We start from the raw sequence: 25334 nt of genomic DNA, 5'->3' as shown, positions 1-25334 counted from the left end.
TTTTCTGTTGTTACAGCCATAGTGCAGCCCATAGAAGCCTTTACCTCCACAACGTACCTATGTTTAAAAGTTGGAAACAGCTGTGTGTCTTTGTGGCTCTATATTCTAGGCCAAGGGTGCTCAACCTGTGGCCCCCGAGTCACATGTGGCCCTCGGAGCCCTCTGATGTGGCCCTTGACCTCAAACCAGGGAAGCATACGTCTATTACATCCTGCGATTTTGCGTGCTTTCTAAAAGCGCACCAAAACTCCTGAATGCAGGAATCAGAAAGTGTACCACACCCACACGATGTAATAAAAGTCTATGGCAAAGCACAGCTAACCCAGAGGAAAGTACAGATAAACTGCAGCACATCAGTGTAAAAGCAGCCTTATAGGAGGCTCAGGACAGTAAGGGCTCCTTTACATTTGCAGTTTGGGGACGGTAAAATCCCACAGTTGAGACGTGTTTTTACTACACCCCCCAACCGCTGCTGTAGCGTTAGGATTTGCAGTGGTGACCCCGCCCCATGCTCAAGGGGGCCTGTGTGGCTTCCCTGTCACATTCCGGACAGGAGGGGCAGCTAATACAGAAACCAATCCCCTACATTTTCCTCCTGAAACAGTTAAAAAACAGCTTCTCCTCTTCTCCCTCCAGTCGGCATTCAGAGGCTGCAGGAGGAAAATGTTCATTATGCTATTAAAAAAAAACCAAAAAAACATTATTTCATTTATTTCATTGTGCCCGCGACTGGTTACCAAATTACTTAAGTGGCCTTCGTTCTTCAAAAGGTTGAGCAAGTGGTTAAAGTTGTACCATACTGTATATATTAATATTATTTTTGTATGTGCTTACATATAAAACATCTACACTTTCTTGAACTGTGAAACAACCCCTTTAACATCAATGTATAACAAATTAAAAAAAAAAAAAAAAACTTCTAAAGAAACCAACAGCAGGATTTTTCTTTATCGCTATGCTAATCTCATTCTCTGAGCTCTTCCAAGTGAAAACATCCGTTGTTGTGCTATCTCCCTCCTTGTGTATTCGGCAATCCTGTCTCTAAAACAAGTCATTAACCTTGCAGAACCTCATTTCCCTGCTAGCTGTGTGGGTTCAGTCTCGGAGACATTGCTTCTGCCTGCGCCGTATGTCTCCTCCGCTGACACGGATCCCAATATCCCGGTTATAATTTATGGCTGACAATTTCCAGAGCCTGGATCTGTAAGTGCATTGGCGCCAACCCCCTGCCAAGTTTGCGGAAACTTTTTCTGTCTCTACTGTTGCGGTAATTGGTACTAGGACAGTTTGGGGGACATTTTTTCTGCCTACCTATTCATGTGTAGGATTTTGATTCCATTTAAAATGAATGTTGTAAACCCTGGGTCGCCAAACTAATAGAATTTCTGCACTTACCTGCTGATCTGCAGCCTCCGGTGCTAGATTGGGTGTCAGCCGGCAGTCAACTTGGAGATTGAAGCAATACTTTTAAACTGCGGAATGAAAAACATCCCTTCGCTGCAGTTACAGGAAGGTACAAAATGTATTTGTGGTGTCTGCTAAAGAAACTTGGAACCTGGAAGAATGGAACTTCTATCTGAAGCTACAGAGTATGGCATAGGAGCACCTGTCCATGGGCCCATGAGGTCAGGAGGTCCAGGGCGGACGTGCTCTTCCCTGCTTTTTACCGCTTGTGTCCTCACTCACAGTAAATTATGTAAATTGTATATCCTCCACATAGATAAGCTCAAGAGACTAACATACAGGGCAGACCTGTGGTGGCTGGTGCTCCGTTCCCTGGGTCTTCAGCCCACCAGCCCTGCACTTACCCCATCTAGGTCACGGGCAGCACTTCCTCCTCATCGGCTTCACACTGAGTCTCATCCTCCTCGGCTTCATGACGGCTTCCCCTGCATCTTCTACTTCTGTTTCTCCTCTTGGCCAATCAGGTCTCAGGACCCGCTCTGGCTCTAATCAGGTGCTTCTAAAAAAAAACAAAAAACCCTTGGAATCCGGGCCCTGCATGTAGATTAGGATCTGGATTGGATTAGGAGGGGCGACGCCTCTTATGGACGGGCCCCCACTAGAGCAGACCATAATGTCAGAGATATTAACCCTGTCTCCAAAAAATGAATTAACACGGAAAGAACTTTGGGTGCTACTCCCAAATAAAGTATACCGCCAGGGCTTTTTTAAAGCGGGAACGCAGTTCTGGCACTTCTGGCACTGAATGTATGTAATGGCAAGGGGTGCTGGGGTGTGCTGGAGGGTCTAAAAAACGGTTGGTAAGGTGGATGAGTCTGGCAGCAGTATTCATGATAGACCGAAGAGGGGATAGCTTGCGGAGTTTTGTTGCTGGTGTGGGATCTACAATTGAGGGAGGAGCCTATTGATGCTGGCTGCTGGAAGATCTATTGTTGCTGGGGTGGATCTATTTTGCTTGGGGGAGGTATTGCTTTTGGCGTGAGGTCTATTGTTGCTGAGGTGATATATTGTTGCTGATGGAGATCTATTGTTGTTGAGGGGGTCTATTGCTGCTGGCTGCAGAGAATCTATTTTACTGCTTTCCTTGTTATCATTGACAAATTCCATAAAAAATTATGTAGCACCACAAAATGATACTTGGTTCTGTATTTTCTAAAAGGGGTGATACTGGGAGGTGGGTAAAGGGTGCAACCAAGGTGCTCGGAGGTGGGTAGAGGGTGGAACCAAGGGATGGTGCTTGGAGGTGGGTAGAGGGTGGAACCAAGGGATGGTGCTCGGAGGTGGGTAGAGGGTGGAACCAAGGGATGGTGCTCAGAGGTGGGTAGAGGGTGGAACCAAGGGATGGTGCTCAGAGGTGGGTAGAGGGTGGAACCAAGGGACGGTGCTCAGAGGTGGGTAATGGGTGCAACCAAGGTGCTCGGAGGTGGATAGAGGGTGGAACCAAGGGATGGTGCTTGGAGATGGGTAGAGGGTGGAACCAAGGGACGGTGCTCAGAGGTGGGTATAGGGGGGAACCAAGGGATGGTGCTTGGAGGTGGGTAGAGGGTGGAAACAAGGGACGGTGCTCAGAGGTTGGTAGGGGGTGGAACTAAGGGATGGTGCTCGGAGGTGGGTAGAGGGTGGAACCAAGAGACGATGCTCAGAGGTGGGTAGAGGTTGGAACCAAGGAATGGTGCTCGGAGGTGGGTAGGGGATGGAACCAAGTGATGGTGCTCGGAAGTGGGTAGAGGGTGGAACCAAGAGACGGTGCTCGGAGGTGGGTAGAGGGTGGAGAAAAGGGGTGATTCAGAAGGAAGGAGTACCTGCACCCATTCTCTGAGGAAAAAAGCCCTGTATACCACAATATGCAAAATAACCTAAAATAAAATAAAGGCAAACTTTATTAGCCAATTATCCTAAACAACAATGCAAATTCATTAACAACATTTAAAATTCATAGGAAAAAAAAAACATTAAATTGCTCCATATTGCAGGAACTATACATTTATGAATACCTGAATTAAAATGTGAAGCACTGCGCAAATTGCCAGTGCTATAGAAATGATTATAATACATAATAAATAGAATTAGTCACATAATCGTTCTATATTGCATGAACTATAAATGTATAAATTTCTGAATTAATATGTAAAGCGTTGTGCACATATGAATGCCTATTATACATAAATAATAAGTGGCTAGGTGTATGATAATCACACTTGCTTAATTATCCTCTCTCTCTTTATTCTCTCATTTACATTTTGCATTGTGACAACCTGAGAAATTGAATGGCCTCTTGATGGATACTTTCTAATTATTAAATACATTGCACATATCCTGCTTCTAATGTACTTTCTTTGCCTTCCAGAGTTCAGTCTGGATCGTACCTCAGTACTGGCTGGTTCACTATGATCCTCGCCATGGATGCATGTGAAGGAATCCACGTTTATGGAATGATTAATGACACATATTGCACGTAAGAATCCCAAGAGAACTATAAAAATGTTATGCCAATTATAGCCTGTACTTTACAGAGAAGAGAAGCTCTATTCAAAGATTTACAGAAGTACTTACCTTTACTGGAGAAAATGTTATTGCACTCACTCTCTGGTCATACCGTTTCCTCAAAAATAAGACCTAGCATGATTGTCGGTGATGGCTGCAATATAAGCCCTACCCCCCCAAATAAGCCCTACCCTGTTTCCCCGAAAATAATCCCTACCCTGAAAATAAGACCTACAAGGACTTTAACTAGGGCTTATTTGGGGGGTAGGGTTTATATTGCAGCCATCACTGACAATCACGGTGGGTCTTATTTTCGGGGAAACAGGGTAGTCGCCCAGCAATAAGGTCAAATTTGGTCAAATAATCTGTTTTGAAATGGTAGGATCAGTTCGTATTGGCTGGAGTTTTATTGGCTGAAGACCACATGATCAAATGATTTCTGCACTACCTTTTTTTTTTCTATAGAGCCCACCACCGCTGCTTCAAGAGGAGGATTTGGTTAACCACTTGCCCACCGGCTCACGCCGATATACGTCGGCAAAGTGGCATGGGTGCACAAAACAATGTACCCGTACGCCGCTGTGTCATCCGCGGCTAGCGGGCGCGCAGACGCTGCGGGAGCGTGCCTCCGGGTCCCGCAGACTCGATGTCTGCTGGTGGCCCGCGATCGTGGCACGGAGAGGCAGAACGGGGAGTGGCCTATGTAAACAAGGCATTTCCCTGTTCTGCCTAGCAACATGACAGGGATCTACTGCTCCCATGCTAAGGGAACACAGTTAACCACTTGATCGCCCCCTAGTGTTTAACCCCTTCCCTGCCAGTGACATTTACACAGTAATCAGTGCATTTTTATAGCACTGATCGCTGTATAAGTACCAATGGTCCCAAAATAGTGTCAAAAGTGTCCAATCTGTCCGCTGCAAGGTCGCAGTCATGATAAAAATTGCAGATCGCCGCCATTACTAATAAAAAAAATTATTTAAAAAATGCCATGAATCTATCCCCTATTTTGTAAACGCAATATTTTTTGTGCAAACCAATCAGTAAAACGCTTATTGTGATTTTTTTTTTTTTTACCAAAAATATGTAGAAGAATACATATCGGCCTAAACTGTGGAAGAAGTTTGTTTTTTTATATATTTTTGGGGGATATTTATTATTGCAAAAAGTAAAAAATATGGCTTTTTTTTTCAAAATTGTCGCTCTTTTTTTGTTTAGAGCGCAAATGAAAACCACAGAGGTCATCAAATACCACCAAAAGAAAGCTCTATTTGTGGGAAAAAAAGGACGTCAATTTTGTTTAGGAGCCACGTCACACGACCGCGTAATTGTCAGTTAAAGTGACGCAGTGCCGAATCGCAAAAAGTGCTCTGGTCAGGAAGGGGGTAAATCCTTCCGGGGCTGAAGTGGTTAAGGAAAGGGACACCTCCCCAATGGGACACAGTTGGGATACAGATCCAGCAATGATACTAGGCAGAAATCTGGTTTAAATAGGCCGTCAGGCACCAAATTATGTGGGTGCGCCCACGCGTGCATGTGTGCGCCGTGGCACATTCCTGCTCATAATCGTGCACCTTTTCCTTCTTGCCAGTCCAGTTATACAACTATGAACACAAAAATGAGTATTGGCCGTCTTAGTTTCCTACCAAATTGTCTGAACCTTCCTCATAAGTCCCCTTTTACATCATTCCCCCCTTACATCATGGTCCCCACCAGAGTTCCCTCTTATATCAGGGTCCTTATCAGAGTATTCCCTTACATCAGGGTCCCCATCAGAGTCTTCCCTTACATCAGGGTCCTTATCAGAGTCTTCCCTTACATCAGGGTCCTTATCAGAGTCTTCCCTTACATCAGGGTCCTTATCAGAGTCTTCCTTTACATCAGGGTCCCCATCAGAGTCTTCCCTTACATCAGGGTCCTTATCAGAGTCTTCCCTTACATCAGGGTCCCTATCAGAGTCTTCCCTTACATCAGGGTCCTTATCAGAGTCTTCCCTTACATCAGGGTCCCCATCAAAGTCTTCCCTTACATCAGGGTCCCCATCAGAGTCTTCCCTTACATCAGGATCCACATCAGAGTCTTCCCTTACATCAGGGTCCTTATCAGAGTCTTCCCTTACATCAGGGTCCCCATCAGAGTCTTCCCTTACATCAGGATCCACATCAGAGTCTTCCCTTACATCAGGGTCCCCATCAAAGTCTTCCCTTACATCAGGGTCCCCATCAGAGTCTTCCCTTACATCAGGGTCCCCATCAGAGTCTTCCCTTACATCAGGATCCTCATCAGAGTCTTCCATTACATCAGGGTCCTCATCAGAGTCTGCCCTTACATCAGGGTCCCCATCAGAGTCTTCCCTTACATAAGGGTCCTTATCAGAGTCTTCCCTTACATCAGGGTCCCCATAAGAGTCTTCCCTTACATCAGGATCCCCATCAGAGTCTTCCCTTACATCAGGGTCCTCATCAGAGACTGCCCTTATATCAGGGTCCTCATCAGAGTCTTCCCTTACATCAGGGTCCCCATCAGAGTCTTCTGTTACATCAGGGTCCTCATCAGAGTCTTCCCTTACATCAGGGTCCCATCAGAGTCTTCCCTTACATCAGGGTCCCCATCAGAGTCTTCCCTTACATCAGGGTCCCCATCAGAGTCTTCCCTTACATCAGGGTCCCCATCAGAGTCTTCCCTTACATCAGGGTCCTCATCAGAGTCTTCCCTTACATCAGGGTCCCCATCAGAGTCTTCCCTTACATCAGGGTCCTCATCAGAGTCTTCCCTTACATCAGGGTCCCCATACGAGTCTTCCCTTACATCAGGGTCCTCATCAGAGTCTTCCCTTACATCAGGGTCCCCATCAGAGTCTTCCCTTACATCAGGGTCCCCATCAGAGTTTTCCCTTACATCAGGGTCCTCATCAGAGTCTTCCCTTACATCAGGGTCCCCATCAGAGTCTTCCCTTACATCAGGGTCCCCATCAGAGTCTTCCCTTACATCAGGGTCCTCATCAGAGTCTTCCCTTACATCAGGGTCCTCATCAGAGTCTTCCCTTAAATCAGGGTCCCCATCAGAGTCTTCCATTACATAAGGGTCCTTATCAGAGTCTTCCCTTACATCAGGGTCCCCATAAGAGTCTTCCCTTACATCAGGATCCTCATCAGAGTCTTCCCTTACATCAGGGTCCTCATCAGAGACTGCCCTTATATCAGGGTCCTCATCAGAGTCTTCCCTTACATCAGGGTCCTCATCAGAGTCTTCCCTTACATCAGGGTCCCATCAGAGTCTTCCCTTACATCAGGGTCCCCATCAGAGTCTTCCCTTACATCAGGGTCCCCATCAGAGTCTTCCCTTACATCAAGGTCCTCATCAGAGTCTTCCCTTACATCAGGGTCCCCATACGAGTCTTCCCTTACATCAGGGTCCTCATCAGAGTCTTCCCTTACATCAGGGTCCCCATCAGAGTCTTCCCTTACATCAGGGTCCCCATCAGAGTTTTCCCTTACATCAGGGTCCTCATCAGAGTCTTCCCTTACATCAGGGTCCCCATCAGAGTCTTCCCTTACATCAGGGTCCCCATCAGAGTCTTCCCTTACATCAGGGTCCTCATCAGAGTCTTCCCTTACATCAGGGTCCCCATCAGAGTCTTCCCTTACATCAGGGTCCTCATCAGAGTCTTCCCTTAAATCAGGGTCCCCATCAGAGTCTTCCCTTACATCAGGGTCCTTATCAGAGTCTTCCCTTACATCAGGGTCCCCATAAGAGTCTTCCCTTACATCAGGATCCTCATCAGAGTCTTCCCTTACATCAGGGTCCTCATCAGAGACTGCCCTTATATCAGGGTCCTCATCAGAGTCTTCCCTTACATCAGGGTCCCCATCAGAGTCTTCTGTTACATCAGGGTCCCCATACGAGTCTTCCCTTACATCAGGGTCCTCATCAGAGTCTTCCCTTACATCAGGGTCCCCATCAGAGTTTTCCCTTATATTAGGGTCCTCATCAGAGTCTTCCCTTACATCAGGGTCCCCATCAGAGTCTTCCCTTACATCAGGGTCCCCATCAGAGTCTTCCCTTACATCAGGGTCCCCATCAGAGTCTTCCCTTACATCAAGGTCCTCATCAGAGTCTTCCCTTACATCAGGGTCCCCATCAGAGTCTTCCCTTACATCAGGGTCCTCATCAGAGTCTTCCCTTAAATCAGGGTCCCCATCAGAGTCTTCCCTTACATCAGGGTCCCCATAAGAGTCTTCCCTTACATCAGGGTCCTCATCAGAGACTGCCCTTATATCAGGGTCCTCATTAGAGTCTTCCCTTACATCAGGGTCCCCATCAGAGTCTTCTGTTACATCAGGGTCCTCATCAGAGTCTTCCCTTACATCAGGGTCCCATCAGAGTCTTCCCTTACATCAGGGTCCTCATCAGAGACTGCCCTTATATCAGGGTCCTCATTAGAGTCTTCCCTTACATCAGGGTCCTCATCAGAGTCTTCCCTTACATCAGGGTCCCATCAGAGTCTTCCCTTATATCAGGGTCCTCATCAGAGTCTTCCCTTACATCAAGGTCCTCATCAGAGTCTTCCCTTACATCAGGGTCCCCATACGAGTCTTCCCTTACATCAGGGTCCTCATCAGAGTCTTCCCTTACATCAGGGTCCCCATCAGAGTTTTCCCTTACATCAGGGTCCTCATCAGAGTCTTCCCTTACATCAGGGTCCCCATCAGAGTCTTCCCTTACATCAGGGTCCCCATCAGAGTCTTCCCTTACATCAGGGTCCTCATCAGAGTCTTCCCTTACATCAGGGTCCCCATCAGAGTCTTCCCTTACATCAGGGTCCCCATCAGAGTCTTCCCTTACATCAGGGTCCCCATCAGAGTCTTCCCTTACATCAGGGTCCCCATCAGAGTCTTCCCTTACATCAGGGTCCCCATCAGAGGCTTCCCTTACATCAGGGTCCTCATCAGAGTCTTCCCTTAAATCAGGGTCCCCATCAGAGTCCTCCCCTAAAACAGAGTCCTTCCTTGCCTTTCACCTGTAGCAGCAGGTTGGAGAAATGGGAGACGGGAGTGTGGATTATGAATCAGGGTTGGAGTCTGGTTGGTGCAGGTCTGGATGTTGGAAGCTCTGTCCTCCTGTGATTCCTGGGACTCAACCAATGATGTGGACAAATACAGTTTGGCAGGGGGAACTTGCGCTCGAAACTGGTGGGGGGTGGTAGAGTAGAAGTGGACCTCTGCTGGCCTGACATGAGACCTGTGTGAAAACACACAAGGCCAACATTGAGGATTCACCACTGACCCTAGGGTGCAGGCCAGATGCGGCTCTCGGGCCATAGTTTGGAGAGCCCTGCTTTTTGTCAATAAACAGCAAAGAGTGCTGGTGAAGATCCTTATTATGGGTGAGGTCTGGTATGTACAGTCCATAAACATGACAGGGAGAAGAGAAAGAGGAACACGGCGCATTACCTATAAAAATAGATTATTCTAATTAAACTAGATAATTATACTCATTACCTGTAAAAAAAGATGATAAAAATCACAATTAAGTATATAAACGTTTCCATTCTATAAACACAATTATAGCGGAACTCAAGTGCATCTCAGCACAACAAACGGAAAACGCTATTCAATTCATTTTTACTATATAAAGCAAACACCTTCATCTATCCGTGTCTCCATGTTTTATTAATTTGAGAAATCACATTGAATTCCCCCCCCCCCCTAGCATATCTGTGGCCATCTTGAGTAAGGGCAGATGATTAATGTAGCATTTACTACTTGGAATCCATCTGCCCTAAGCTCAGGCATGCAGGCAGGAGGGTGCGCTTAGCTGAGAAAGCCCCTCCCCCTCCTCCAGATGAAAGAAAAAAAAATGCCATGAAAACTCCTGGGATTTATGACGTCATTTTGGCCTAGGCCAGAAACCAGGAAGCAACTGAAGAAATGCAAAAAACTAAACAAGTTTAAAACAACATATTTGTACCCTTTCTCTTTTTAATAAATATTGATTTTAGTACAACAAAAAAATATATATATACAGTGCCTTGAACAAGTATTCATACCCCTTGAAATTTTTCACATTTTGTCATGTTACAACCAAATACCTATATGTATTTTATTGGGATTTTATGTGATAGACCAACACAAAGTGACACATAATTGTGAAGTGGAAGGAAAATGTTAAATGGTTTTCAATTTTTTTATACAAATAAATATCTGAAAAAGTGTGGTGTGCATTTGTATTCAGCCCACTTTACTCTGATACCCCTAACTAAAATCTAGTGGAACCAATTGCCTTCAGAAGTCACCTAATTAGTACACCTGTGTGTAATTTAATCTCAGTATAAATACAGCTGTTCTGTGAAGCCCTCAGAGGTTTGTTAGAGGACCTTAGTGGACAAACAGCATCATGAAGGCCAAGGAACACACCAGACTTGTCAGGGATAAAGTTGTGGAGAAGTTTAAAGCAGGGTTAGGTTATAGAAAAAATATACCAAGCTTTGAACATCTCACGGAGCACTGTTCAATCCATCATCCGAAAATGGAAAGAGTATGGCACAACTGCAAACCTACCAACACACGGCCATCCACCTAAACTGACAGGCCGGGCAAAGAGAGCATTAATCAGAGAAGCAGCCAAGAGGCCCATGGTAACTCTGGAGAAGTTGCAGAGATCCACAGCTCAGGTGGGAGAATCTGTCCACAGGACAACTATTAGTCGTGCTCTCCACAAATCTGGCCTTTATGAAAGAGTGACAAGAAGAAAGCCATTGTTGAAAGAAAGCCATACAAAGTCCCGTTTGTAGTTTGTGAGAAGCCATGTGGGGGACACAGCAAACACGTGGAAGAAGGAGCTCTGGTCAGATGAGACCAAAATTGAACTTTTTGGCCTAAAAGTAAAACACTATGTGTGGCGGAAAACTAATACTGCACATCACCCTGAACACACCATACCCACTGTGAAACATGGTGGTGGCAGCATCATGTTGTGGGGATTATTTTCTTCAGCGAAAATCATTTATCATTTTCCTTTCACTTCACAATTATGTGCTGCTTTGTGTTGGTCTATCACATAAAATCCCAATAAAATACATTTGTGGAAAATGTCAAGGGGTATGAATATGTTTTAAAGGCACTGTATCTTCTTATCTATTCACTAATTCTAGTAGCATAAGGATCAAAAATAGTCAATGTTAATTGAGAAAGTTTAATTCTGCTTTAAACAATAAAAAACAAAAACTGAAGTCTGTGTTGCTTTAAAGAAATGTAATTAAACAAACTTGTTTCCTTTTCAGATCAAATGGCTTCCGGAAGGTTCCCTATCACTATTATGAACCAGGAAGGTACGAATGTGACGAGTATATCCTGCATGAGAACGCTCCATACGGCGGTCACCGGTTCATCACGGAAAAACGTGTCTTTGCCAAGTGGTCGAAGCTGCATAATATAACATTCTCCCATCCGGACTGGACATTCCCTTGAAAAAAAATGATTTAGAAAATGACGATGTAACTTTCAGAGCCTCAAAACCATAATAATACCGAACACAATTCCTAGGGAAACTATTACTGTATGCGGAAAGCACTTTATGCAGCAAGATTTCGGTTTAAAGTGATATCCTCATTTTCTGGCAAGTCATTAGGAGCATAGCTTCCAGCAGACAGGGCAAGCGATGGAATCACATGGCTTATTATAGGGATGTGTTCCTTGCAATTTTTGTCCTGTACCATGTTTTTTTGGGAGCACTTTTCCTCTGCTTTTGGCATCACCAGATTTCCTAATATGGGGTCACGGGGAAGATAGCCCAGTCTCATACTGGCCTCCTGAGCCTGGTGGAGGCTTCACCCCCTGCACCCATCATTACGCTAGTGATTCTGCCAGTCTTTATTACACAGATACACCCTAAGAGACTGCTAACTATGTCTTGGTGAAATGCAAATCTCAACTTATTTCTGATGCAATGTTCAACTGCTTTTACTGCTGCTGTAGCCACTTCTGTCAACCTCCTTTTTCCACTGTGATCTCAGAGACTGCATTGACGGCGTATGTATAGTTCTTGCTGCATACAAACTCCATGAGAACATGAGTGAGTAGGTTTAAAGAAAAGGGGAGAGGGCAATGGCTTGTAGTTTTGTGTGTTGTGTTGTCCAAGGTTAGCCAAGAGAGTTTTTGAAACTGTCCAAAGACAGCAAGAGAAAGGAAAAAATAGTGTTTGCCACCTTGCTTGATGTGCCCACATTGAAGGAGCCACAGGGTGGTAGAACACTTACTTGTCAAAGTGAACCTGTCAGATACATGAAGGTGTACCGGTGTCACTTATACCTCTTCCAGGGTCCAGCGATGGGTCTCCTCTCTGTAGCACAGTTGCCGGCAATTCTAGATTTCATCCCCAGCACCCGCACTGAAGCCCATCAGGAGACAATTCTCCTGATTAGTGTTATGTCTCATAAGGGGACAGTTCTCCTGATTAAATTGCAACGTGACGTGTATCTCAGAATTCAAGCAATGTAATGCTATATTTTAGTTGAGCCTCAAACCGCCCTGTGTCTTTCAGTGACCCCAGTGCACCTGTGTGCATAGGTTGCATGAGTGCACCCCAAAGCATCTGCATGTTCTTGTGACCCCCCAGTGCACCCATTTGCCTGTGACACCAGCACATTCCAGAGGATCAGAGAATCTTGTGTACCGTGTCTTCTTGTGACCCCAGGGAGCTCATGTGCTCCCATGACACCAGCACACCCCAGAGCATCCTGTTTCTTCTTGTGACCCCCAGTGATCTCCTGTGCAACCATGACACCAGCGCACCCCAGAGCATCCTGTGACCCCCAGTGAGCTCCTATGCAACCATGACACCAACACACCCCAGAGCATCCTGTGTCTTCTTGTGACCCCCAGTGATCTCCTGTGCAACCATGACACCAGCGCACCCCAGAGCATCCTGTGACCCCCAGTGAGCTCCTATGCAACCATGACACCAACACATCCCAGAGCATCCTGTGTCTTCTTGTGACCCCCAGTGAGCTCCTGTGCAACCATGACACCAACACACCCCAGAGTATCCTGTGTCTACTTGTGACCCCCAGTGAGCTCCTGTGCAACCATGACACCAACACACCCCAGAGCATCCTGTGTCTTCTTGTGACCCCCAGTGAGCTCCTGTGCAACCATGACACCAACACACCCCAGAGCATCCTGTGTCTTCTTGTGACCCTTAATGAGCTCCTGTGCAACCATGACACCAACTCACCCCAGAGTATCCTGTGTCTTCTTGTGACCCCCAGTGAGCTCCTGTGCAACCATGACACCAACACACCCCAGAGTATCCTGTGTCTACTTGTGACCCCCAGTGAGCTCCTGTGCAACCATGACACCAACACACCCCAGAGCATCCTGTGTCTTCTTGTGACCCCCAGTGAACTCCTGTGCAACCATGACACCAACACACCCCAGAGCATCCTGTGTCTTCTTGTGACCCTTAATGAGCTCCTGTGCAACCATGACACCAACACACCCCAGAGTATCCTGTGTCTACTTGTGACCCCCTATGAGCTCCTGTGCAACCATGACACCAACACACCCCAGAGCATCCTGTGTCTTCTTGTGACCCCCAGTGAGCTCCTGTGCAACCATGACACCAACACACCCCAGAGCATCCTGTGTCTTCTTGTGACCCCTAATGAGCTCCTGTGCAACCATGACACCAACACACCCTAGAGTATCCTGTGTCTTCTTGTGACCCCCCAGTAAGCACCTGTGTGCCCATGACACCAGTGCACCATTGTGCATTCTTCATCTTCTTCTGACCCCCAGTATGCCCTTGTGTGTCTGTGACACCAACACACTCAGAGCATTCTATGTATTCTCGTGACCCCCAGCATGCCCATGTGCACCCTGTGACACCAGTGCACCGAAGAGCATTAGAGTATCTTGTGTCTTCTTGCGACCGCCAGCGAGCCCCTGTGACACCAGTGCGCCTCAGAGCATCCTGTGTCTTCTTGTGACTTCCAGCATGACTGTGTGCCAAGTCACTTCACTGTATTCCAAAGCATCCTGCATCATCTAGTACACATGACTCCATTGCACCGCAGAACAGCCTGTGAAATCTTATGATCCCAGTCCGCCCCTGTGTGCCCCATGACTCCAGCGTCTTCCAGACCATCTTGTGTCCTCTAGTGACACCAATGTGCCCCTGTGGCCCATGACTTCAGTAAACCCCAGAGCGTCATGTGTCATCTAGCAACTCCTAGGGCAGTGATGGTGAACCTTGGCATCCCAGATGTTTTGGAACTACATTTCCCATGATGCTCAACTACACTGCAGAGTGCATGAACATCATGGGAATGGTAGTTCCAAAACATCTGGGGTGCCAAGGTTCGCCATCACTGTCCTAGGGTGTCCTATGCAGCTCTGTGACCCTTGTGTCTCCATGCAGTTTTTGGCACATTCTGTAGTTTTTTGGCCTGCTACGCACCACCAGTACCCTCAGCTGCCTCTCTACCCTCAGGTACAATCCTGCAATCACTCACACCGTCCTTCTTTCAGTGGATTATAAACCCATTTATTTGACAACAGGTTAACAGTACTGCCATAGGGTAGTCAATTTGCCTGGAAACATTTTTAATTTTAGCACCAAATAGCTCCTGTATGCCAGACATACACTATAAACAAGTCTTCACCCTGACTATTAGCTAAGCTATGTCTAAGCTAGTTCCTCTTGGAACTATCCTTGCCAGCACAGCAAAACAGCCCAATCGGAGAGCCTCTATTGAGGCACTCTGCAGGGGTGGGCTAAACTCAAAGACCAGAAGCCAAGGCCTTGTGTATAATATGAGCCTGTCATACAGGGACTCCCTAAAAAGCTATCACAGGATTATCAAAAGGTACTTGTACACCGGCATTATTATTTTATCCGTACATCACAATATATCTAACCGGTTCATTTTACAGTCAAACCTTTCTCACAAACTTTAAAAAAAAACATGTACGTCCAGTGATTGGATTCAACTTTGTAAATAGTATTTTACTATTTTGTAGACAAGATGTACTCCTTTGTTTATTGCATGTATATCCAACAACAATCTGCTTCCCGTTAGCCCACCTAAATTTCTCCCACCCATCAACTTATAGAGCTGTCACCCTCTCTGTAAGCCTGATTTTAGTTTTCAGTTGGCATATGAGCATCTAAAAAACAATACCAATATGAGATAATTCCTTACTCTTGCGGTACTGAAATCGTATTTATGTAAAGAATACATAGCCAACCTAATATAAAACATGGGATGGGAGCAGCAACGGGGACCCCTTTGTCCCAGCCAATGGACTTCATACGTGTTCCAAGCAACTCATGATCACTGTTGTAATAAGCATTTGATACTGTGAAGGAATACTTGACACGATTATGCTTTAAATAATGCTCCTCTTTGTAGATGAATAACTGAAGTTGCTCTTTGGATTGCTGTTTTTTTTTGTTTTGTTTTTTTACGATGCATGAGAAAAATGATAACGTAAGTATTTTTCTAATTATCTATTTTTTTAGTTTGTAGCGAGTGGCTCATTTTATACATATCTACTTCAGACACACAATACCTCTCAGTGTACGGCACATAGTGCCTCATTTGTATGTAACACACACCCATATTTGTATTATGATGTATGCAGATACTTGTAGACCAGAAGCGTCCTCATGAACTGTCCTGCCTAAAGTGAACCCGTACGCTGTGTTTTCAAATTTAAACAGTAAAAGTCTTGTCTACAAGCAGACATCACATGATGCCCCGCTGTTATCTAGAAAAGCCACTGTCACGTAACATTCAGCTACCCATCACATTTTGCTACCCGCTGGAGTGCGCATGCACGACGCCGCCATATGCGTTCCAACACTGTTGTAAGACCACTTTGCCACAGGGCCCCTCGCGGGCTCGCTTTTCTCGCCACGCTTTAGGCACTGCCTCGCTTAGCGCGGAATAATTATAATCTAATTCTATGTCCACTTGGATGGTGGGGCTTGAACCTGGACTCAGGGGTGTGGCCACAAAATTCTGTGGAAGCGCAGATCGCTACAGTGTTGGAACGGGTATGGCGGCGTCGCGCATGAGCAGCCCAGCGGGTAGCCAAATGTGATGGGTTGCCATATGTGACGCTACACCACTTCTGTGTGCCTCTCTGATTTAGTTTCACTTTGTTTCTAGGGCTTGACTTTCCTAGACTTCATGGCTAAGCTGCAGTCCAATGACACTGGCTGAGTGACCACCAAGGCGCTCTTACTGAACTATGGGCCCACCATTCCTCAGCGCAGATTACAGAAAGCTAACATAAATGCAAATTCAATTGAACTATGGGAAATAAAAATAATACATATGATAGTCTACCAATAGCAATAAAACAACAGTTTTTGTTTTTCTGAGTCCTCCACTTAACATAGTTTTATTACCTGTTGATCCTGCCAGTAAATCCTTTTCTACTGCCTGTAACTGGGTGACAACATTGTTAACTCTGCAATGGAATCACTCAAGCGTTGTCACCCTTGGACAGGGTCATTTAAAATGGACATGTAGTTTTGAATTGACTTTAACCCCTAGGCGCCGACAATACACAAATATGCGGCCTCTCAGCAAGTGGGCTCTGGCGCTGAGCGGCCACATATTTGCGTACCATTCAGCCGACACAGCTGTGCCAAGACGTGTGCCCTGAGCGCTCCCGGCACAGTTACTGGCGGCTAATGGAAAGCGAAGCAGTCTGGACCTTTCTGATCATGTGATTGCCGCGACAGCCAATCACATGATCATAAACCCCACCCCTGCATCTGAAACCTCTTAAAGGGCCCGGAAGGTGCCGGCTCAAATGGGTTAAAGCAGAACTTCACTCAAAAAGTGAAGTACCGCTGACTTGCTCCATCCGTCAGTCCTTAACTGAGTTAAAGGTTCTTTTGAGGGTGGGGAGCGACAATTTTTTTTGGGGGGTTACCCACTCCCACTTTTGTAATCCTGCTCTAGATGAGGATGATGCCCCTGTGCTGCCTCCTCACCTCCCGCAGGTTGTAGGACTATTCACAGAGCGCCGCATGAGTTAGTGCGTGTGCAGTTGGGAGTAAGCTGTGGTTCCTCAAAAAGCCACAGGCAGCTCCCAAATCCAAGATGGCGGTGCTGGTGACCTGCAGCAGTAAGAAGAACTGGCTGCAGGAAGACAGGGCTGGCACTGGTAAGTACCCGATTTTTAACCACTTGCCAACCACCCACCATCATTTTTTTTTTTTTAGGGTTACAAACACTTTAAAGCCTAACTCCAGCTAACACTTTTTAAACAATTAGGGCAACATTTTTTGGAAAATGTTTTGAACCGTATAACTAAAAGCTGACTGACTATTGTTGGCATTGTGTTATGGTTTGTTACAACCATTGTGGCTGTCCCTTTTATTGGACAGCATGGTCTGCATAAAATTGTAGAGAAAAGAAAAAGGCATTTAAAATAAAAAGCAATTCATATATATATATATATATATATATATATATATATATATATATATATATATATATATATATTGAATACTATCATTGCAGGTATAAACACATACATTTACCAAAATACAGTATTTGTCTCAATAATTGGGATTAATTATTTTGCTTTTAATATCTGCCTGGAGGTCACCCTAATCTAAAACGTTAGTTCACCTTTCCAGTAAATTGCATTATGCAGTAAAGGGTCCTGCTGTACTTTTAAAAACATTGTAGCTTAAAAAAAAAGTTTAAATAATGCCACCCATGTAGGCCCATTGCGATTGACTAATGGCCTGGCTAAAAAAGTGCTACTGGGATCGATCAGTGCATCTGGGACGCCCCGTGCATTGAGCTCACCCTCAGCATCACTGAAACAAGCACTCTCTCTCTTTAAAGACCTATGCATCTGCAGCTCTTTTTCTGGAGAGCACACTGCGCACGCACAAGACTGCAAAACTATACAAGAAAGCATAGCTTTAATTATTGTAGAACATTTCCTGACCTCCTTCCATCTATGCTCTTTAACTGAAAAAACAATAAATTGTAGAAGGTGGAATGGGTCCCAGAAACCACCAGCTTGACCTGTCAAGTCTAAACTGTCATCGTCTGCTGTAACTGTGAAGGGCTTCTTAGAGTTAAAGGGCTTGTCACTTGGGTCAGGTGTAGCACAAAGCCTAGGAACACCTCTGTGGGTTTAGTGAAAAGATCAATGTATTCTAACGCTTCTTTAACAGCTGATTTCTTATTGGTTGCTAAAGGTTACTCCAGCATTGTGTTCAACATGTTTTAAAGTGTATCTAAACCTAAAAACAAGATGTATTGCATATCACCATTTCTTAAGGCCCGTACACACGATCAGACTTTTTGACAACAAACATGCAAATTAGCTGTTTTACGGCAACATCCTACCGTGTGTACGCTCCATCGGACAAACTTTTTCGGTTTTCATCGGACAAATGTTGGCTGTGCAAACAGACAAACTTTCCGGCAACAAAAGTCATATGGTGCAAAATCCTATCGTGTGTACACAAGTCCATAGGACTTTAGTCCAAAGTACAAACACGCATGCTCAGAACCAATGCAAAAGATCAGACAACAATACAGAAGTTGACAAAAGGGTGGCAGTAAAGAGCTGAAAAACCACGTGATTTGTTGAAAGTTGGCTGAAAAAGTCCTGCCGTGTGTATGCTTAATTAGTTTACGGCCAATGCCCTTTGTGCAAAAATCCACGGGAAAGTTTGTACAAAGTCCGATCATGTGTATGAGGGTTTAGATGTGTTAGCTGCATTGTTTTTTTTTCCCCCTTTAAGCCTTTATGTATTTTTGCAAGGATTTTTGTAAAGGGCGTTGACCGTAAACTAATTAAGCCTACACACGGCAGGACTTTTTCAGCCAACTTTCACCAAATCACGTGGTTTTTCAGCTCTTTACCGCCACCCTTTGGTCAACTTCTGTATTGTTGTCTGATCTTTTGCATTGGTTCTGAGCATGCGTGTTTGTACTTTGGACTAAAGTCCTATGGACTTGTGTACACACAATAGGATTTTGCACCATAGGACTTTTGTTGCCGGAAAGTTTGTCTGTTTGCACAGCCAACATTTGTCTGATGAAAACCGAAAAAGTTTGTCCGATGGAGCGTACACACGGTAGGATGTTGCCTTGAAACAGCTAATTTGCATGTTTGTTGTCAAAAAGTCCTATCGTGTGTATGGGCCTTTATTTTCACCTGGTAATCTTGTGAATAACGCACTTCCTGTCCTACACTGATCTATGGAGGAAACCATGGTTGTCACCCTAGGCTGCTCTACAGACTTGGACTATAGACACACCTTCCTCTTTTCTTCTCCAATTCCCAGGAATTGGGAGATTCATACTTTACAGAAGATAGCTTACATGGAAGATATTGTATTAATTTCAGTACAAGGATTGCATTTTTCGCAGGATCAACAGTTATTTTCTGTACTTGCTGAAATGATTCTTAGCCTAAAAAAAAGAAGTCTAATGCAGCCACCACATCTAAGAACTGGTAAGCTGTAGTATATACAATTTTGGTTCTTGGGTTTAAATATCCATGGGGGCTGTCCACGTACCCCAGTGTTTTAGCTATGGGTGAATGCTAAAGGGATAAATTACTAACTGGCTTGTTATATGTCCTGACTCAATTAGTGAGCTCTTTCCTGGATTTTCCTCCTTCTGCCCCCTTTACCATTGAATCTCATTCTTCCTGTAGAATTAGCTGTAATGTAAAATAAGTTAACAAAGAAAATTGGACCCTGCAAAGAAGCCATGATAGGGGGCAGAGCAGCTGTAGAAGGCTCATTGTCAGACCCATGGACACATATAAGAACCCAGAGAATACCCACCCAGGACTGTGTGGACTGACCCTTCAAACAATTGTTATTACTGTACATTGTGGGTTTGTACTGCTCATTGGTTGTTCAGTGTTTGTGTACCGATGATGTACCATTCCAGTTTTGCATTTGTTGTTGCCGTGTTGGGCTGAATATCTTACTGTTGACTCTTTTTTTTTTGTATTTTTATTTAGAATTTTATAGGAATTGACATTTACTTTTACAAATTCTTTGGAACCATTCATAAATCATGTTTGTAATTTGATTACGTAAAAAAAAAAAAAAAATAATAATAATAATAAAAATTTCTTTTTTTAATACAGGTGGTAATTTTTTGTGTTTCTTCTTTACGTTTGGTAGAAAGAAATGTTAATTGTATTTGTACTAAAACCAAAAACTATTGAGAATAAATGGGACTTTTATTTTAGGATACACAAATAGTCCACATCATTGGAAAAAACACAATTACTTTTATAAAGGTGCTATTGACATGACATTTTCACCACATGTCGGTAACAACCCATGCAATCCATACAGACAAAGACACCAAAACAAATAAGTTCAGAAATGTAGTTATGTGTAATAAAATGGAATGACACAGGGAAAAAGTATTGACTACGCTAACTGAAATTTCTTCAAAACATGATACAAAATTATTTGTTGGTAATGACAGCTTCAAGACGCCTCCTGTATGGAGAAACTAGTCGCATTCATTGCTCAGGTGTGATCTGGCCCATTCTTCCACACAAACAGTCTTCAAAACTTAAAGGTTCCGTGGGCCTCTTCTATGAACTCCTGATCTTTAGTTCTTTTCATAGATTTTCTATTGGATTCAAGTCAGGTGATTGGCTGGGCCATTCTAGCAGCTTTATTTTCTTTTAAACTAATTGAGAGTTTCCTTGGCTTTGTGTTTGGGGTCATTGTCTTGCTGAAATGTTCATCCTTGTTTCATCTTCATCATCCTGGTAGATGGCAGCAGATTTTTATCAAGAATGTCTTGGTACATTTTTCCATTCATCCTTCCTTCCACGACATGAAGTTTGCCAGTACCGTATGCTGAAAAACAGCCCCCACACCATGATGTTCCCACCTCCAAACCTCACTGCTGGTATGGGGGGTGTTTTTGGGGGTAATGTGCAGTGCCATTTGACCTCCAAACATGGTGTGTATTATGGCAGAGTTCAATTTTGGTCTCATTTGACCAGACTATATTCTCCCAGTATTTCACAGGCTTGTCTAAATATTGTGCAGCAAACTTTAAACGAGCTCCAACATGCTTTGTCTTCAGCAATGCGCAGTGAGTGTGCATTCAGGCTATGGCAGTTGAGTGCATTACTTATTGTTTTTGAAACAATGGTACCTGCTAATTCCAGGTCTTTCAGAAGCTCTCCACAAGTGGTCCTTGGCTCTTGGACAACTCTTCTGATAATTCTTTTCACTCCTTTGTCAGAAATCTTGCGAGGAGCACCTGGTCGTGGCGGGTTTATGGTGAAATTATGTTCTTTTTACTTCCGGATTATGTCCCCAACAGTGCACACTGGAACATTCAAAATATTTAGAAATCCTTCAGTAACCAATAACAACAATAAAGTTGCAAAGTGTCATGGTTATGCAATAGAGTTTTGTCTGTCAGCTTACCTGTCTCCATGTGTTCATCTCTAAAGACCAGCTGACTCTCACCTGACTGGTTTTATAACCTCTCCTCTAAGCATGGCCCCACTTCAGGCCCTATCAGGGAACCCTATATTAACCTGTGCACTGCAAGCCAGCAGTGCTGATCAACTATTGTGTGTTAGCTTTCGTGTGTACTTGCTATATTTCCTACGTCTGATTCCAGTTACGGACTTTGGCCTGTTCTCCACTATTCCTGTCTGCTCGTGACCCTGACCTTTGGCGTGTCCCCGACTGTCCCTGTTTGCCTGTGACCCTGAACCTTGGCGTGAACTCTGTTGTCCTTGTCTGCTTGTGGCCCCGACCTTGGCTTACTCCCTTACTATCTCTATCCTCCTGTTTCCTACTGTGGGTGTGAGCTGGGGGACCCTGGGGGTCGCGACCTGGAGCCAGTTGCAGCCCAGTCCATCCTCACCACTAGAGGCTCTGGTGAACACCTGCTGGCTCTTAGACTCCGCGCCCCAGGGAATCTTACGCTCTAACCCCGGTGGGATCCGTGCTGGTGTTCCAGCAGCCCTGCCTTCCTTACCACCCTGTCTCCCATCCGCAGCAGTCAGCCGTAGTGTCCACTACCTTGCGGTGCACTCCTGATCCCTACGGTGTGCATCTGTCACCTAGCCTCAAGGTGACCTGACACGAAGGTCTTGAGAGAGCTCTTTGCTTTTACCCATTATGAGATATTTCTTGTGTGACACCTTGGTAGTGAGACACCTTTTTATAGGCCATCAGTGGAGTCTGTATGTATGTATGTATGGATTGCATGGGTTGTTACCGACATGCGGTGAAATTTTCATGTCAATAGCACCTTTAGAAATACTATGTAAAAAAATCCGCGCTTAGGAAAAATATGTTGCAGCCTCCCCTAATAGGTTCCCAAGAGAACTTACAAGATTAGATTAGAGCAATTGGGGAACTGGCGCTACCCAATATGGCCCTAACTAGATTAAAAGAAATTCTAAGATGTTGCGGCTCAGCTCCCAAGCCTAATTTATAATACGTATAATATCAGAGTGTGGGTCTCAAAAATAATCATGTAAAAAAGGTGACACCTTATAAATACTCACTAAATGTGTGTGTTAGGAACTTTTAAAGTGATAGGAGGGTAGTAATGAGAGGGGTTAGGGTGCAACTCCACCAGAAAAGCACTGGGATGCACACCAACCCTCATCCATCCACCCAGATGCAAATAATATAAATCAATCCAATAACGAAAAACTATAAATGAAAAATGTGGATAGTCTAAAGTACATGACTCTCTAACCTTGATATAAGAATTAATTAATATGTGCACACCCTAATTTAACGTGCAAAAAATGTCCGCATGATTGCATAATATAAGTGATTGTCCAATGTGTAGTCCAAATCCTTGAACAAACTTGAACCATAAAAGCAATAAGTGAACAGAAAAAATGATTCAAAATTAGCGCAGGGATGCTCCCTCTGCCCCCAGAGACCCCTGTGGACCGTCGGGATAGCTGGGGACCAATCCCCTCATCCTGCGCCCCCGCCCGCTTTTCATCTCACATTGGGGGGTTCCTTCCCTGGATCGCTCTCGCCCACTGGTTCTCCTGCATCCCGTGGGGGGGCGCGGCTCTGCCCCCCTTCTGGGATGGGCGGAGCTAGCGCTGTTGGTGCTTGTATGGACGCCCGGGGCAGTACATATTTGTCTGCCTCAGGTGTCCGCGCTTCGCTCACACTTCTCGGCCTCCCACATTCCATCGGCGGATGGGTGTTGACGGCGCCTTGGGACCGCCCACTCCACGGCGCCTCGTCCTCTCATCGGCCATGTGATGGCCGTAGTGTTTGAGCGTGCGCGCGTGGTGCACGCCGGAACGTGTAGTCTCCGGGGCGCTGCCCAGTGCGCATGCGCGGACGCCTCCTATTCGCGTCCGCACACCTGATCATTATCTGATCAGGTGTGGGGGATACTTTAGTAACCGGCCAGTCCCTCGCTAAACATGCTGGACGAGGGACGTGCCTGTTTGTGCTCCTACACACAACAACTGGGTAATCTTGGATGGCCATTGCATTTATTACTTTTAACCAACCGCTTCTTTATACTTTATTCTTTACTCAGCTTTCACTTATTCCTTTTAGGATTTACCAACTTGGGGTTACTACCTGACCTCCTTGGCAGCCTCTAATACTGATCCCCTAACAGTCATATATTCAGCTAAATGGCTTACCAGGTAAACTACTCCTGCTATGTATTCAATCCTTCATCCCCAAACATACTATCTTCTCATTTCTAAATATAGTCCTTTTTCACTTATTCCTTTCTAGGATTCAGTGATTTGTTACCACCTCTAATTTTTTTTTTTTATGTTTACACAAATCATGTGAATATTGGGGCCTGAAGTCAGTCACCTGCCCCATAATATAGCTTATTTGGTAAGTCTTTTCTTTGCGGTTTTCCTTTCATTCCCTTAAGATGATTGCCAAGTCTATCTATAAAGCTAACTTATTTATATCCTCCCATATAGGTCATTTATTAATCAATTTCCAATTTTGCCAATTGCCCCTGTGTGTCTTCGAATCTATCTACAGGCGCTTCTCCCCTCCACCAATCAACTTTCTTTTAACAAATAGTGTGAGTTTTATATTGGCTTTTTTGCCCTATTCAATTGATGTATAACGCATCACTTTTCGTGCCCTCTTAACGTAATGTTCAAAACATACCCAATATCCACTCACTCATCATTTTTAATATATTCCCTTGCCAGGTCTACTGCGTGCCCCCTGCAAGCACAATACACGGTGCAGCCTGCCCTTCCCCCTTGGGTGACATTTCTCGTGCCTCCCCTGGGTGTCGGTTTTTCAGGTACGTTTGCGATACCGGGGTCATTGGGACCGCCTCTCTGTGGGAGTGTCCAGCCACAACATTCCAATATTCAGTTATGTGCTAAACATTTCATTGTTAGACATTTTCGCTTGTTCATATCATGTCCTTTGTATCCCTATGTACAGATTTCTTTATATTGAATTTGAGCTCTTGTTCCCTGAGGAAGCCAATGCCTTGGCGAAACATGTAGGAAACCGAGCCTTTACTTTGATGGCCGTCTCCATCCGGCCCACCCTACTGTATTTGGGTCGCACGCAATATATATGTCTGTTTGGGTGTTAACCATTTTATTGCTCTCTTTATGTATGTAATATTGTCAAATAAAATTTTGTAATTTTGTAATTTTATATCCTCTTTTCCTTTTCACATTATGCTACATTAGCACCGCTATAATCCCCTGTCCCTTCACCTATTAGTTTTTTATGGTTCACGTTTGTTCAAGGATTTGGACTACACATTGGACAATCACTTATATTATGCAATCATGCGGACATTTTTTGCACGTTAAATTAGGGTGTGCACATATTAATTAATGCTTATATCAAGGTTAGAGAGTCATGTACTTTAGATTATCCACATTTTTCATTTATAGTTTTTCGTTATTGGATTGATTTATATTATTTGCATCTGGGTGGATGGATGAGGGTTGGTGTGCATCCCAGTGCTTTTCTGGTGGAGTTGCACCCTAACCCCTCTCATTACTACCCTCCTATCACTTTAAAAGTTCCTAACACACACATTTAGTGAGTATTTATAAGGTGTCACCTTTTTTACATGATTATTTTTGAGACCCACACTCTGATATTATACGTATTATAAATTAGGCTTGGGAGCTGAGCCGCAACATCTTAGAATTTCTTTTAATCTAGTTAGGGCCATATTGGGTAGCGCCAGTTCCCCAATTGCTCTAATCTAACCTTTAGAAATACATTTACAGAGAAAAATGGTGACGTGTTCAATACTTCAATACTTATTTTACTAGCTGTGTTTGTGTATATATATATATATATATATATATATATATATATATATACCAATCAGC

At 44.5% G+C, this 25334-nt stretch overlaps 1 protein-coding gene across 1 annotated transcript in view; it reads left to right on the top strand.

The window, feature by feature from the left end:
• Positions 1–11480, top strand: part of ST6GALNAC3 (ST6 N-acetylgalactosaminide alpha-2,6-sialyltransferase 3) — a 473122-nt gene extending 461642 nt beyond the window's left edge. The window contains exons 4-5 of the mRNA XM_073593717.1: positions 3812–3919; positions 11231–11480. Coding sequence (XP_073449818.1) covers positions 3812–3919; positions 11231–11417 — 295 coding nt within the window. The 3' untranslated portion in view covers positions 11418–11480. The remainder of the gene's footprint in view (positions 1–3811; positions 3920–11230) is intronic.
• The last annotated feature ends 13854 nt before the right edge of the window (positions 11481–25334 follow it).

The sequence above is a fragment of the Aquarana catesbeiana genome, linkage group LG07, assembly GCF_042186555.1.
Source record: "Aquarana catesbeiana isolate 2022-GZ linkage group LG07, ASM4218655v1, whole genome shotgun sequence".
Classification (NCBI taxonomy): domain Eukaryota; kingdom Metazoa; phylum Chordata; class Amphibia; order Anura; family Ranidae; genus Aquarana; species Aquarana catesbeiana.
Note: the sequence above shows the minus strand (reverse complement) of the source record. Positions and strands in the feature narration are given on the sequence as shown.